This window comes from Eretmochelys imbricata, chromosome 19 (genome assembly GCF_965152235.1).
Source record: "Eretmochelys imbricata isolate rEreImb1 chromosome 19, rEreImb1.hap1, whole genome shotgun sequence".
Lineage (NCBI taxonomy): Eukaryota > Metazoa > Chordata > Testudines > Cheloniidae > Eretmochelys > Eretmochelys imbricata.
In genome coordinates this window covers 18,059,916-18,071,926 of record NC_135590.1, presented here as the reverse complement: position 1 = coordinate 18,071,926, position 12,011 = coordinate 18,059,916, and the positions used below count along the sequence as shown (strand labels likewise).

Here is a 12,011-nt window from a genome sequence, read left to right as displayed (position 1 = left end):
AGGTGAGGGAGGTCCTACTCAGCAGCAGAAAGCCCTCCACAAGAGCCACGTATCTGTCGAAGTGGAAGAGGTTCAATTGCTGGTGTGACCAGCATCATATGCACCCACTTCAGGAGTCGTTACCTCTTATTCTGGAGTACCTTCTGCAGCTGAAACAGCAAAGCCTGGAAGCGTCGTCCATAAAAGTACACCTAATAGCTAACTCAGCTTTCCACCCCGGAATCGCTGGGTGCTCTGTCTTCACCAACCCCATGGCGGGACGGTTCCTCAAGCGTCTGGAATGGCTACATCCCCAGATTAGACAGCCTGTTCCTGCGTGGGAACCTTAATTTGGTCCTCTCCAAGTTAACGGGACCCCCATTCAAACAGCTGGTGACTTGCTCAAGGTAGCCTTCCTAATTGCCATTACATCGGCAAGAAGGGTGTCTGAGTTAAAGGCCTTTATCTCTGATCCACCTTATACAGTTTTCCACAAAGACAAGGTGCAGCTCAGACTCACCTTGCTTTCCTGCCTAAGGTTTTCTCCCATTTCCATACCAGCCAAGACATATTCTGTCCTGTCTTTTATCCAAAGCCTCATGCCAGTAGCCGTGAGCAGAGGCTGCACTTCTTGGATGTTCAGTGAGTCTTAGCCTTCTATATCGAACGCGCCAAGCCATTCAGGAAATTGAACCAGTTGTTCATAGCGGTGGCTGACCGCAAGAAAGGCCTACCGGTCTCATCTCAAAGAATATCTTCCTGGATCAAGTCCTGCATCTGCATGTGTTACGAGCTGGCCAAGACACCAGCCCCGGCAATTACAACACATTCCCCTTGGGCACAGGCCTCATCGGCAGCGTTCCTGGCCTAGGTCCTGATCCAAGAAATCTGCAGGACAGAAACTTGGTCCTCGGTGCACACGTTCACCTCTCATTACGCCATTGTCCAGCATGCCAGAGATGATGCAACTTTCGGCAGAGCAGTGCTCCAGTCAGCGATTCCATCACTCCAACCCCACTGCCTAGGCAAGGCTTGGGAGTCACCTAATTGGAATCAATATGAGCGATCACTCGAAGAAGAAGAAATGGTTACTCACCTTCTCGTAACCGTTGTTCTTCGAGATGTGTTGCTCATACCCATTCCAAACCTGCCCACCTTCCCCTCTGTCGGAGTAACCGGCAAGATGGAACTGAGGAGGTGCTGGGTCGGCAGGGTCATACGCTGAGTGCCCTGGAGGCACCACTCCAGGGCACTCCACAGCCGATCCGAAGGGTGCAGCTCGGGGAAAAATTTTCTGATGACTGTGCACGTGGCACACACACACACCTAACTGGAATGGACATGAGCAGCACATCTAGAAGAATGTCTGTTTTGAGCCCGACAAAGGCTTACTCGGGCCCTGGCCCTGCCCAGACGGAGGATGGGAAGGCTTACGCCTGCCATTCCTACCCCTGCACCTGTAAAAATCCTGCCTCAGCCGAGGAGGAGACGGGCGCTGTTGCAGCAATTGGGGCCTAAAGGGCTTTTGTTGGGTTGCCGGGGTATGCATACCCAAAGACTTCATTGTTGCCTGGAGTCTTTGAGGCTATGCAGTCTCGAGTCAGTCTGTTCGGCAAACAGGCCCACCCCGTCGAAGGGTAGGTCCTGCATAGTTTGCTGAACCTTGGGCGGGAGCCCTGAGGCCTGCAGCCATGAACTATGCCGCAGAGCCATTCCTGAGGACAAGGTGCACGTTGTCGAGTCCACAGTGTCCAGTGAGGTATGTAAAGAGGTCCGTGCCACCACCTTGCCCTCCTTGACAATTGCCCCAACTCCTCCCTGGACTCTGCTGGTACCAGCTCCCTAAACTTCAGCATTGAGTTCCAGGAGTTAAAACTGTACTTGCTCAGGATTGCAAGTTGGTTGGCAATCCTGAGTTGCAAGCCTCCGTGGAGTAAACTTTGCGTCCGAATAAATCCAGGCGCTTGGTGTCCTTAGATTTAGGTGCTGGGGCTTGCTGAACCTGCCTCTCCCTCTCATTTACTGCTGACATTACCAACGAGCAAAGCTGTGGGTGTGTGAACAGGTAGTCAAACCCCTTGGAGGGCACAAAGTACTTCCTCTCCACACCCTTAGCGGTGTGAGGGATGGAGGCCAGGTTCTGCCAAATGGCATTTGCATTGGCCTGGACAGTTCTGATGAGGGGTAGAGAGAGCCTGAATGGCCCTTCTGGTGCCAGGATCCTTCAGCTTTATCATCTTCTCAGCCTGCAGGTTCATATTTCGTGCCACCCTGTGCAAGAGTTCCTGGTGGGTGCGGCTATCTATAGGGGGCAGCCCCTAGACGGAGGTGCCTGCTACCACCTCGTCTGGGGAGGATGATGAGGATGCTAGTGGAGGAACTGGATCCTCTGGACCCTCTTGGTCCTTGGGCACCTCCTGTCCCACCTCTAGATGGGTGCCAGCCACTCCAGGGTTTGGCTCAGGAACTGGGGTGGGTTCCAGAGGAGATGGTGCAACTGCTGACTCCTCTGCACCCTTAGGGGAGGGGCGACCGGCCACTGCCTCCAGCACTCTAGGCTCGGACGCCACTGAGCGTGAGGCCTTGGACTTGGGAACCCTGGGCCTGGTGGTACGCCCATGGGGTCCAAAATGGCCACTCAGCTGGCTGTGCCACTACGCAGGCCATGGCCCTGCACCGACGTCAGGTCTGTCCCGCGCCGACTTGTGCCGGGGATGCTGCGAATATTTGGAACCTGTCTCCAAGTCCGAAGACGGGGACTGGGACCACAATGACCATGGCGGTGCTGAGTGCAGCTGAGCCAGGGAGCGGTACCGCAAGGCTAGGAAGCAGTGCCGCAGGGTAGCGGAGCGGTGCCATGAAGCTGTGGAGTGGAGTTGTGAACTGGAACTGTACCGCGATCTGGAGCAGTCCCGCGAGCGGGGTCTACGCAGAGAGCCGGATCGGTGCCGATATGAACGGTGCTGAGATCGGGACCTACTGCGCGAAGGCGATCTGCGCTGTGAGCGGGAGCGCTGGCAGGACCTGGATTGGAGCCAGGAGTGCAACTGGTGCCAGGACTCTGAGCAGTGCCTCCCCCCTGCAGTCTGCATCCAAAGGAGGATCATCGCCGGCTTTCCCCGGGACTGCGCTGCCTGTGGCAGTATCAGAGGCTTGATGCAAAGGGCCAGGGACCTCAGTGCTGTCATGGCAATGAGGTCCCTGGTGGCCTCAAAGGTGTCTGGGTTGAAAGGCAATTATACATCCTCCATCACTGGACCTGGGGAGTCCAACTGCACCGGACTCAACGGTCCCCCTTGTGGGGCCAAAGTCAACGGTGCAGGCTCCAAAAGTTTTGGTGCCGGGGGCTCCTCCCTGGGACACGCCCCATTGAATGGCTCTGATGGAGTGGGTCTTGAAGTGAGGGAACCACTCCTCCCTTGCTTCTGGTGTTGCTTCTGCGCCGGTGAATGGGATTGGTGCTGGGCCAGTCCTGTCATCTTCGGTGCCGGGGAGCTATCAGACTCCTTCCACGCTGCCGCCTCCACCACTGCTGCCAGGGCCCTGCGCACTGAGGAACTCGACGCTGGGTCCTGCTGCACCGATGTGGATTGCGTTCTCACTGCCGCCCCCATAAGGAGCTGCTTCAGTCTCAAGTCCCGCTCCTTCTTGGTTTGGGGGCAAAAGCCCTTACAAATCCTGAACTTCTCTGACCGATGCGCTTCCCCCAGGCACTTTAAACAAGTGTCATGAGGGTCGCCTGCTGGCATGGGCTTGTTCCAGGACTTGAACCCCTGGGACTTCAGCATGTAAGTCCCCCAAGGAGCACGCAGTCGGGGTGGAGGGTAAACTCCCAAGCCCTGCAGCTAACTAACTACTAACTAGAACTACAATAACAAAGACCTAACCTACCACCAAATACAAACAGTCCTAAAGAGAAGCTAAGGAAACGTGGAGAGCTTGCGAAGTTCCAACGACTGTCACTGGCGGTAAGAAGGAACTGAGGAGGCGCTGGGTGGGCAGGGTCATATATTGAGCGCCATGGAGGTGCCACTCCAGGGGCTCCACAGCCAACCCGATGGGTGCTGATCGGGGAAAAACTTTCCGATGACTGTGCACGCAGCGCACGAACACCTAATTGGAATCTATATGTGCTACCACTCGAAGAAGAACTTGTTCTTTCTTTGAGTCCCCCCCCTGGAAAATCTCACAGTCTCTTCCATACACCGACTGGAGCTGAGATTCCCAGTCCCTATGGGTCCAGGGGACAACTGAAGACAGACGGAGCAGGAATCAGGCAAATTCCCTTCCCCCAAGCTTCTAAGGCATGCGACTGGAAAGTGTAGTGCTCAAGACATGCATCTCTTAAACCTGGCTGTTTTGCTGAATCCTCCAGCCATACAGGTAGGGCGGAACAGAACCTCTCAGGGAAAATGTATTTCCTTGCTGGGATTTTGGAGAGAGAATTTTGCTGCACTAATTTAACTACTTGAAAGAAACCAGCCCTAACTAGGAGAGAAACCAAGGGAAGATGGCAAGCAAGCTGTATCCTCATTTGGGCCTTTCCTGGCTCGAGATGAAACCCATGCAGCCCCAAGAGCTGCGGTTGCTGGGGGGCTCAAGACCTGGAATGCACCAGAGATCAGTACTGATGCTAGAGGAAATGCTGTGCAGTGCGGTGAGGCATAGGAGCGTGGGGTGAAAGCAGCAGCAGCGACCCCCGCAACGCACCCAGGCCTCGGAACCTCAGAGCAGATGAGATGATGGGACAACCCTGGCTAGCCATGAAACATGGGGCATGTCAACCACACAGCCTGAGGAGACTGTACAAGAGACCAGCCTGTAGCCACCAGCCAGGTCTCTGCCTCAGCAGTGCCAGCTACTGGGCCTTGTTATGTCTCGTCTAGAAATGGAGGCTGGCAGAGGGGAATCAAATGCATTTGTCCCAGCACAGAATTCAAGCTGCTCTTTGAAGAAGAAAATATTTGGATCGCAAATTCTCCAAGCATACCAAAGCCTCCACCCTGACAGGCAGGAGGTGCTGAAGTGACACTGTGGGCACAGCATTCAGTCACCATTCCCAGCTTTCAAACCTGCCAACGCATGACAAACGTGATCACCATGAAGGTAAAGTGGAACACCTGGACTGTGCTGCATTTTGCACCATACATGACAAATGCAAATGTCTTTTAATTGTAAACCTATTATGAAGGACGTTTTCCCTCTGGGTGAATTAAATGAACCATTTTTTAAAGAAGAAAGCTGGAAAAACAAATTTCCTGTGCAATGAACAAAGAGGAGCCATTTGAACAGTGACACTGCAGGCTTGTCTGAAGCCTTGTGGACACTACAAGCCGAGCTAGGGCTGATGACAGTTCAGCTGCATGCGTAGCCCTAAATCAAACTGCGTTCAGCACCACTTAAGCAACTGAGGTTACGGCCAAACTGCATTCAGCACTGGAAACCCTCGCAAGCGTTCTCTTTGCAGCGCAGACAAGGGCTTTCCTCTCTTGTAGCTGGAGAACCCACTTCTGGAAGGACAGATTAGCTGCTAGTTATTTCTAGGCTGTTACTCGACTGACTGAACACCCTGATGCCTTCCATACTAATCGTTCCCGTCACCGGGGCGTTTCCGGACACCACACTGCACGTCAGCCTGAGTGCTGAGGCTTTGGCTGCAGTAATAGCCTGGAGCTGGTCTAAGGTTAAGTGAGTGAAAGGAAAGTGACTTTCATTTCTATTCCCTGGGAAACCTGTTGGCCGGAAGGAATTTTACAGACCAGTGAACTGTGCAAGAAAAGTCCCATTTGCCTCTGAAAACGGCCTGCACAGACTCTCACTCTGATCCAAGACATGGATTTTATTCCAAATGTTTACAGAACACAGGGATTTAAACAGAGCATCTGATGCTCACACTCATTCCTGGCTAATATAGTCTGCATCCTTACATCAAGGCCGTTAGCACTGCACATCTGTTAGTCTAAAGGCTACAGGATGCTTAACACATATTTGCTCCATTACACGAAGACTGACTGAGAAAGCTCTACGGTCCTGGATCTTTCAGCTCAAATCCTTAAGCAGAGAAAGCTTCCAGCTACATCAGCCCTCTGGAAATATCTCACATGCACACACAGGCTGATGGAGGGAGGGATAGCTCAGTGGTTTGAGCATTGGCCTGCTAAACCCAGGGTTGTGAGTTCAATCCTTGAGGGGGCTATTTAGGGCATCTGGGGCAAAAATTGGGGAGTGGTTCTGCTCTGAGCAGGGGGTTGGACTAGGTGACTTCCTGAGGTTCCTTCCAGCCCTGATATTGTATGAATGTATGGACCAAGTGCCAAAGAGGGCATTCATCCAGCTATGTTTGGTATGTGGCCCAGCTCATCCTCCCAAGCATTCATGTGACTGACAGTTTAGAAGTTGAAAGGAAACTCTCCGAGAGCCAAGAGGTTTGGGCAGGTGGGTTTACTTAGCTGGTTTTGTGGATGCTGCTCATTGAGGTAAATCCTGGTAGAGCTCTCATGCACTAATTGGTGCTGACTGAGGGACCGGATGGGATGTTGGGGGTAAAATGGCTGGAAAAGGGTAGCAGGTTCCCTCTAGCACTCACTACAGCAGGTGGTCATGGAGTACAACACTGTGGCTGGATTGATTAAAAATGCCTGGATAATTTTATGACCACTAACAACATATAATAATAATAAGAGACTAAAATAAGGATCGTCAAATCTCATGCTTTATGGCACAAGATGATCAAAGCAGGGGTCATAAAGGGTTGCTTCATTGTTCTGGCTTGGGGTGCTATATTTTCTTCACCTTCCTATGAAGCCTTAGGCACTGGCCCCTGCTGGAGTCTGAAAAACAGACTTGCTGGACCCATGGCTGATTTGGCATTGTAAATCCAATCATTCTACACTGGTTAAGAGTAACTATAACAGCCAGGTTTGGGAAGCGATGCTGTGCTCACCTTCCAAAGGGTGACGGTCATTCTTTGGTAACTTGGGGGAGAGAGGAGCGCTGTATGGAGGGGAATCTTGGGAGTATCGCTTTGTACCTCGGCCTGGTCCCTGCAGAGTGCCGTCTAATGAACTGCTTCTGTCTATAAAAGAGAACAAGCCCTACTTAGGAATGGAGACTTCCTGGGAAATTCAGTCCTGCCTGGATCATCTAGGACCATGTAGAACCTCACATCGGCTTGGCAAACCTCTGGGAGCCATCTGGATCTTGATGGCTTCAAATTTAATTTTCATTTTGCAACGTTCTGAAAATCATCTACAGGTGATGGCACACAGCTATTGGGTGCTGTTGCCATTCCACCGCCTTTAATTAATGTCATCCCGTTTCTCCTAGTTATATATCTCAATTCACCCCAAACCATTCCTTCCCTCCACAGTCTGTGCAGCCTTTACATATATGCAGGCTTTAGACAATTAGTAAATTCTCTATCCCTTAGTCATTATTTGGCCCAGTTATACCCAGAGTTCTTCAAACCCATCCCTCCAGCTCCCTCGTCAGCACTGTTGCCCTTCTCCAAATGCCCTTCCCTCCAGCATGGCTCCAATTTTCGAATACTAAGGACCTTGTACTGTACACAACCTGCCAGGAACAGTCTCCGCAGGGCCATCTAGCAGGATGATCTGTGATGAGATGCCTTCAGATTTGTATCTGATTCTTTGCAACATTTCACATGGCGAGCTCAGATCCACTTTACTGCCCACAATGACCTCTTGGTTTCCTGAAAAGCTGCTGCTTCCCAAATGTTTCCAGCCTGCTGTCACTTGTGATTTGGGTTGTATTTCCCCCAGGATGTATTTAGTTTGCTTTTTTCTAGGCAATTTTCTAGGTATTTTCCACTGAATGCATCCGATGAAGTGAGCTGTAGCTCACGAAAGCTTATGCTCAAATAAATGGGTTAGTCTCTAAGGTGCCACAAGTCATCCTGTTCTTTTTGCGAATACAGACTAACACGGCTGCTACTCTGAAACCTTTTTCTAGGCTGAATCTCATCATTATCTGCTGGGCCTAACCTCAATCAATTCTTTGTCTTCTCTGTTTTCACTGGTCTCCAAAACTCTTCCCAATGTGGAGTAATCTGTGAATTTCAGTAACATGGTATCTGCCGTCCTCACTCAGAAATGCAATGCCTACGTTAACATGACCGGACCCAACACCAGTCCCCGTGAGGATGCCCCTCCCAGGATTTTGGAGCTAGAGAAGCAATCTCCTCCGCTGCCTTGTGCAGCAGCCTGGTGTAACCATCTGAACCCTCCCCAAGGGGCTCAGCACAAAGAGGCTGCTGCACCTATTTGTTTTTCCCCAAAAAACCTCTCTAGGACCTGCCCTCACTCCCTGTTGCTGATCCCTTCCCCCTCCACAGCCCTCCCCACACCTCCACTAAGGAAAACCTTCCCACCAGCCTAATGATCCAGCCCCTGAGAGCACCACCAGATGATGCCATCAGCCTCCTAGCAGCCAGAAACCCTTTTCACACTGCTGCTAGCCACCCTTCCCCGCATGGAGTCACTCTGAGGGGCAGGCTGATAGGGCCTCTGCTCTCAACATGCCCCACCTTCCTGGGAAGCGGTGGCGGGAGGGGAAGCAGGGCACAGCAAAAGTGCAGGACGGGTTACTGCATGGAAATTTTCACCAGATCAGAGCTTGTTCCTCTAGGAGTCATGCTGACCCCATCTCCCAGGGAATAGCAGCTCTTCCTCCCTCCCAAAGCCACTCCCCCTAGGAGCTTCCTCTGCACACTGGAGATTCCTAGTTCCCAGCCAATAGCCAACAGTAGGTGGTTTCCAGTGTGAATCCTGGGCTGCCTTCACTTTTGCTGAGCTAGTCACTCACCAATTTTGGAGCGGTGGAGCAAAGGGACAGGATGACCCATTAGCCCTGGAACCTTTATCGAGTTTGAGATAAAGATCTTGAGAGGGATTTCCTCTCCCATCCCCTCTAGAGGACTCCAGCAGCCTGCCATGGGCTCCCACATGGCAGTCCGTCCCTCCTGCATTGTGGGGTGTCACCATTTAGTCCTTGCTGGGACATTATTTGTCCTCTTGTGAGTCTACCTCGTAGCACTTTAATTGCAAAGCTATACTGCAACCTAGTCTCTGTTGCACGGTGGCATGAGCCAACATGCCCAGGATGTGTCGCTTCAGACAGTGAGAGCACCAGCTATGCCGAGACAAGCAAAGTCCAGCCATGCACAATACGCCAGCAGTGTGGCTCCCAGTCCGTAGGTATAAACAGAGCTTTCCTGCTGGCACCAAGCACCAGGTGTTCTTTCTGGTGGGACAAGAGTCACAGCCATGACAGATATGACTTAGGTACGACTTAGTTAAACTTTCCATTTACCTAATGCCTGGGATCACCTTTCTGTTCTCTACACAAAGTCTCTCACTAGCCTAATTCCTAAATGGATCGGTAACCTAGATCAGGTTACATTTCTCAGACTAGCCACGAAGGAAAGGCAGGGATGCAGAGAGGGTGAGACAGATGAGTGGAGATCTGTTGGCACAAATGGAAATCAGGTAGTACAGGCAGAAAGTGCAGCAGCGGGGATCCTGAGGGTGAGAGTGACATTAGATGTCGTGCAGTGAACCCACGAACAGTGGGTACCACTGCCATCCGTACCACTGCCATCTCTTAGCTGAAGGGTAAAGTCTGGTTAGGATGTGGTGCTTCGAGGGACACCAGAAAGCCACCCCCAGTCCCAGCTCCTACCTGGTAGGTACCTGTCGTGGCTGTACTCGTGGGAGTGCTGCATATGGTTCAGAGTAAAAGGCTGGTTCCCAAAGAGGTTGTCGCTGCGCAGGTTGTGGCAGAGTTTCTCCAAGAAGCGGAGGACGTAGGTGATGCTGTTTACTGCCGGCAGGTTCAGAGTGTGCTGTTCCCGATCAAACACCGCTGGAGACAGAAACAAGCAGAGCTGAACACATAAACTCCCAGCCTGCACAGCCAGCTCCTGTACCTCCTCCTCCCCTGGCTAGCTAAAGCAAACAAAAGCCACTGCTTTCCCCTGGCTTAATGCCGGGGAACTCTGCTCTCTGGGACAGGCCAGAACCAGCCTGCTGCACCAAGCAGCAGGTGCGAATCTGTTGTGCCTGAAAAGCTTATCTTTAAAGGTGAACTGCAGGGCATGCAAGGACAGGGTCCGTGCTCTGCTCCTGGGTGGTGGACAAATACGACCTCAAAGTATCTCAAAAAAAAAAAAAAAAAAGTGGGTCGGAGAAGGCCGTTGGGGCTATTTCTGGGGGGTTTTTTTTGCATGAGAAACAACAAAAGCTCCACCCCTCACCCACTCCTGGAAGACTCTGGCAATCTCTGGAGAGTCTGGAGTGCAACCTCACAGCTAGAGGGTGAAACCTGGGCTTTGGCTCACTAACACTGCGCCCCACAGCTGCAGCGGGGAGAGCTGCCACGGGGAACGCTCTCTTGTAAGACATCTGTTGGGTGGTGTCACATTATCCACCCAAACACGGAGCAAGACAGAGAAAAGGGAGGCCTTAGGTCTAACTGGTGCTCTCTGTGCACCCTCTGGCCCTTGGCTCAGGGTCCATCCAAGGATCTCAAGGAGGGCAACGTAGCAGCTTTGTGAATTTTTACAGGAAGCTTTTCTGTGTGTGAGGGGTAGCAGAGAAGCCAGGGGTAGGATGTCAGAAGGAAATGACCTTGGGCTTGTCTGCATGGTGGGGTTTGGTGGATTAGCTCTGTGTGTGCTAACAGTTGTGGAATAACTATTCTGAAGTAATTGTGTGCACATGGCCGGCTTTTACCTACTTTCTTTGACTCAGAGCGTACACATGGCATTTACTCTTTTCCGAAGAGGTGCTCAGTGTTCTAAGTGGATATTTCATGGTGCTGTCCCGCTGCTGGGCTCTATGCATTCTGGGATTTTTCTCATGGTACATTGTGGGTTATCTACCATAAGGCACTGGAATTCTGAGTGTTGGGGTCAGAGCAGCAAATTCCCATGATTCCTCTCATCACATCCCAGGAGTCATGTGGTTTTTGAAAGTCAGTGCCATTTTCAAACTGCTGTCAGCCAGCACAGAAGGAACACAGCTGCGTACTGCGGTCCAGGCTGCCACGCATGTATTTTTGATCACACATCTGGGCAGCTGTCATGCTGCTGAGCTATTTTTGGTAGAGCAGGAGGAGAAGGATGAAACTGAGCAGCTACTTGTGGATAATGCTTTTCTGGAGCAGCTTCACCCCACAGGATGCTGTTTCTGGGTTTGGGATGCCAACTCTGGCTTAGGGGAGCCGGGGGGGGGAGGGGGGGAGGATAATGATCCTGGGAAGGGAAGGATAATGATCCTGCTGAGGTGACCAACAGTGGAGGCAGAACTTCAGGATGAGAACAGGCCCTTCCCGAGACATCTGTGAGGAACCCCAGAGCTGTAGTGGCATCATACCAACATGAGAGCTGCCCTCAGTGTGGAGAAGGGCATGACCATCACTATTAGGAAGCTCACCACCCTCAATGCTACTGATCAGTAGCTAACCAGTTTAGTGTTGGTAGATCAGCCATCTGGGCTGCTGTCATGGAGGTGTGTGCTGATGTCCGGGGTCACAAAGCCTGGCACTGCACAGGAGATTGTTGATGGATCGGCATGGCTGGGGTTTCTGAATTGTTCAGGGCCATTGCCATATGCCTATACTTTGCCCCTCTCCCTAGGCCTCATAGTTCATCAAAAGCAAGGAGTATTTCTCCCTGCTGCTCCTACGCCTGGCTGACCTCTATGGCAGGTTCACCAATAATAAGTGGGATGGTCTGGAGAGTCCATGTTACCAGGACTTTTGAAACACACAGCTTTATTTAATGAAAAGTGAAAATTTTGCTTCCAGGATGGCTATGGACATTAATGGTGTTGCGATTCCTCATCAGTGTGGGAGACCCAGCTCACCCTGGACTTCCCTGGCTTATGAAGCCTTCTGCTGGAGACTTGGACAGGAAAAGGGAGTTGTTCGGCTCTGGCCTGAGTAGCTGCAGAATTACACTGGAGTATGCGCATGGAAGGCTAAAAGGGAGACAACGCTGTCTCATGATGAGG

The 12,011-nt window shown here is 51.8% G+C and overlaps 1 protein-coding gene across 5 annotated transcripts in view; it reads right to left on the bottom strand.

Moving 5' to 3' along the window:
- Nucleotides 1-12,011, bottom strand: part of SCMH1 (Scm polycomb group protein homolog 1) — a 112,486-nt gene that overhangs the window by 19,556 nt on the left and 80,919 nt on the right. For 4 of the 5 annotated variants that reach the window (XM_077837636.1, XM_077837638.1, XM_077837637.1 and 1 more), the window contains 2 exons: nt 9,679-9,861; nt 6,923-7,054 (listed from right to left, as the gene is read on the bottom strand). In XM_077837636.1, coding sequence (XP_077693762.1) covers nt 6,923-7,054; nt 9,679-9,861 — 315 coding nt within the window. The remainder of the gene's footprint in view (nt 1-6,922; nt 7,055-9,678; nt 9,862-12,011) is intronic. The other variant, XM_077837639.1, reaches the window with a different exon arrangement.